This window comes from Tupaia chinensis, unplaced genomic scaffold (genome assembly GCF_000334495.1).
Source record: "Tupaia chinensis unplaced genomic scaffold, TupChi_1.0 Scaffold000604_1, whole genome shotgun sequence".
NCBI classification, from domain to species: domain Eukaryota; kingdom Metazoa; phylum Chordata; class Mammalia; order Scandentia; family Tupaiidae; genus Tupaia; species Tupaia belangeri.
The window spans coordinates 3,374,324-3,377,865 of record NW_006160122.1 but is presented as its reverse complement, the minus strand read 5'-3'; the positions used below and the strand labels follow the sequence as shown (position 1 = coordinate 3,377,865).

The 3,542-nt window shown below is 58.3% G+C and overlaps 1 protein-coding gene across 2 annotated transcripts in view; it reads left to right on the top strand.

Moving 5' to 3' along the window:
- Positions 1 to 13: 13 nt before the first annotated feature.
- The window catches only part of NT5C1A (5'-nucleotidase, cytosolic IA), a 21,159-nt gene continuing 17,630 nt past the window's right edge, over positions 14 to 3,542 (top strand). For both annotated transcript variants that reach the window (XR_003551069.1, XM_006158605.1), the window contains exon 1: positions 14 to 239. Coding sequence is in view for 1 of the 2 variants with exons in the window: in XM_006158605.1 (XP_006158667.1) it covers positions 78 to 239 (162 nt within the window). In the remaining variant the exon portion in view is untranslated. The remainder of the gene's footprint in view (positions 240 to 3,542) is intronic.

Below are 3,542 nucleotides of genomic sequence, written 5' to 3'. Positions count from 1 at the left end.
CCCTCCGGCAGCCCAGCCCGCTGAGCTCCGCGTCGCCGCTGCCGCCTGCTCTGTCCGGGCCGGGTCAGAGCCGGAGCATGGAATGCGCCGAGCCCCGAGAGCCCCGTGAGCCCCGAGAGCCCCGGGAACCCCGGGAGCCCCGAGAACCCGGGCCGGGGGCAGAGACCTCTGCGGATCAGCGCTGGGAAGAAGCCAAGACTTTCTATGACAACCTGGCACCCAAAAAGAAACCCAAATCGGTAAAGCAGGGCACGCGTATATGGGCCGGGCCGGGCAAAGAGGCGCTCCGGGAGAGGTGCCGTAAGCCCCCAGGGCGCGGGCCCATGGCGCCCCTCCGGGAGACAACGCAGCTCCCCAGCCCCAGAACGCGCCCGGCAGTTGGCGCGGGCTCGGGTTTATTTTGGGAGCTGTGCTCTGGTGGCAGTGGTGTTGTTTTTTTTCCGGGGCTCGGGTTCCACGCCAGAATCCCCCTCCCCCATGCTGTCACCAGGACGCAGCTCGCGGCCCGCGGCCCCAGCCACTCCCGGCGCGGACAGCACTTGTTGGCAAAGGAGGTCAGTGGCGCCAGCCGAAGCGGCCCGAGCTCGGGTAACCAGGCTCTGGAAACACGGCTCCTCGCGGTGCGCTCAGGTCTGCCACCTGGGCACCAGGCTCTGGACCGAGACTGCGTTCGGGCCAGGGCTCAGGTCGCTGTGCTCCGAAGCGGAGGGGACGGCTCGCTCCGGACACTGAAACCCGCGCTCCGTTAGGCAGTCAGGGCTCCTCTGCGGTGGGCGTTAACATCTCTGCAGGCCCCACGGTGTTGTTAGCCTCTGGGCTTTCCCACGAGGAGGGAGCGCCTCTCCCCATCCCACTGGTGGGCTCCGTGGCCTTGCTCAACCCAGCTTCCCAGCTCTCAGAGGTGGGGAGAGGGCTGTGAAGAGGAGACTAGCCCAAAGCTGTCCACCCAAGAACTCCAGGCGATTTCAAGTATCCAGTTGCTTCCCTCCAGAGACCCTTCCCCAGGAGGCGCTGGGTCAGCAGTCACTCCCCGCGCGCATCTCCAGACTGAGACATTAACTAAACGGAGTCCTGCCCCAGGCCTCACCCAGCACAGCCGCAGGCTCTGGAGGTGGTGGGTGCTCAGGTAAAAGCCCCTGCAGCGTGAAGTGGGAGCATAGGGAACCAGAGAAGACTTTATGAAGGTGACATTAGAACTAATCTTCAATTAACCGGAGTAGATTCCCAGGCAGAAAGAGGGAAACAGGAAGGGCAAAGGACTTGGCCATGTCTTTGCAGCCAAGGGCTGGGAGAAGGCAGGATGGCTGGAGGCTGTAGAGGAGGGGTGTGTGTGTGTGTGTGTGTGTGGGGGGGGGGTCAGAGCCTCTTTAAGGAGTCTGGCCCTTATTCCATGGGATTAGAGGTTTTCAAACTAGGCTCGGTGGAACCCCATGTTTCAGAGGTTCTGTGTGCACGTGAATCAACTTATTTTCTTTCTCTTCATACGTATTAACGTATATAATACACCCAACTCACTCAAATATGTTTAATAATCATTTTGGCACTCTGGAGGCCACTATCATATTAATGTGTGCTACAGGTGATCCTATTTTTAGAAATCCTTGGAATATAGCTTATGCTGCGATCGCTTTAGGAGAAAAACATCTTGAGATCACAGGGGATTACTATGTTGTAGATACAGTAATGTCTGGCTTACATGTTGGAATTCTTTCCTAGAGCTCATTTGAATAAAAGATCCATCTACTTTTTAAAAGCTATGAAAACCGCACGGAGCTGTTGCGGGATTTTCCAGTGTCGTTATCTTGGTCCCATTTTTCGCTTTAGAACATCAGTGCAGTATGTGAATGGGTTGGGAGAGTGAGGTTGGTTGCAGGCACATGCGTGAGAGTCTGCTTCCTGCTGTTTTTTTGATGCTGGACGAATGGGCCCTGATTGATGGGAGGCAGAGGAAGGCCGCTGGGGTCTGGAGTGGTGAATGCGTCAGTGCTCAAAACCCATTTCCTCCCTAATCACACGGAATGGGGGAGCTCTGGCCCAGTGGTCAGCCCCTGACCCCTTGGCCAGCCCTGACCCTCGCAGTTCTCTGGGAGGCATGGAGCCTGGAGGCTTCCTGGATCCTCTTCCTTCCGGTAGTAGCCCCACTTCCCACAGGCTATTTTGGGGGCGTTGGGCCTCCTGGGCCCCGTCAAGGCCTGCTTGGGCTTATTCTTACTCCCAGGGGCCTGAGTGAGATAGTTAACCTCTGAAGGTCTATTACAGGCCCTCACCTCACGGGGTCAGAGCACTTCCTCGGTCCAGAACTATCCCATCCGTCCCTCAGTGCTCCAGCAGCCTGGCTGTCTAAGTCATTCTAGAAATAACAGTTTTCTGTCTATGTTCCCGTCTTGGGCCCTATGGGCAGAGCCGTGTTGGCCTAAATAGAAGCTCCTCAGGCAGGTGGGGTGGGGGTGGGCTGCCCTCCACAGTCCTCCACCCCATTCCCCAAGCCAGAGTCATCAGACCGTCCCTGTGCCCCAGGGGGAGGCCGACAGAGCTGGCAGGACCCAGAGTCCTCAGGCCGAGCCCCTGTCTGCAATCTGGACTCCTTTCTGATTTCTGGACAAACTGCCTCCAGGTGTACCTGAGGACATGTGACCACACGGCCTTCCTCTGCGGCCAGGCCCAGGAGGGTCTCTAAGTGCTTGGCTTCTCCCCAGCTCCCACTGGGGTCCATATTTCCTTCAGCAACTCATGTCCTGCAGGCCCCTAGACCCTGCCCCACTGGCACTGTGTCAGGGCGGTCTGAGTGGGAAGGTGGGGTCCTGTCCTTAGCACCTCCATTTGGAGGGAAGAGAGCTCCCCACTTCCAGAAACTCCAGTTTGAGAACATGGGGCCCCTCATGGTCTCCCGAATCTGGAAAAGTGGGGCTTCCCTGGAGGTGTGTCTAGGGAAGTAACTGGAATAGTCGGGGCTCTTTTTCTGGGAGCTATTGAGGGGGGCATAGCAGGGGCTGTTGTGTGGACAGAGGCCAGCTGGAGGCCAGAGACTCAGGGTCTCATCTTGGCTCTGCCTTGATTTGCTGTGTAACAACCAGTAATACTCTGCCCCTCTCTGGGCCTATTTCTCCATCTGTCAAAGAGGGAAGTAGAGACTCCCAGGGCCAAGGAAGCCAGGACGTTTTCTCTAATAGCCAAGGGTACACTGGGGTGGGGTCTGGGGAGCTCAGCCAGAGGGGCCTCGGGACTCAGGAGTCTGGCAGGAACTGTGGGACAGAAAGTGAGGAGCGAGACCTTGGCTGGCTGCCTGGGCTGAAGCAGCAGGCTTGGGAACCTGCCTGAAGGGGCTTGGGAGGGCAGTTGGCTTTCTGTCTTAAGGGGGTGATGGGCCTGTCCCTGGGGCAAGAAGCCGAGGGGGCAGGGCAGGTCCTGTTCCATCACAATGGGGTTAGAAGTTGCCCAGTGCAAGGACACACGGATACCCGGATACCCGTGGTAATGGCTCTGGGTTGAGCCTCGGGGAGAGGCACCTGTCCTGCTGCTGTCTTGTGCTGACCTGCAGGCCA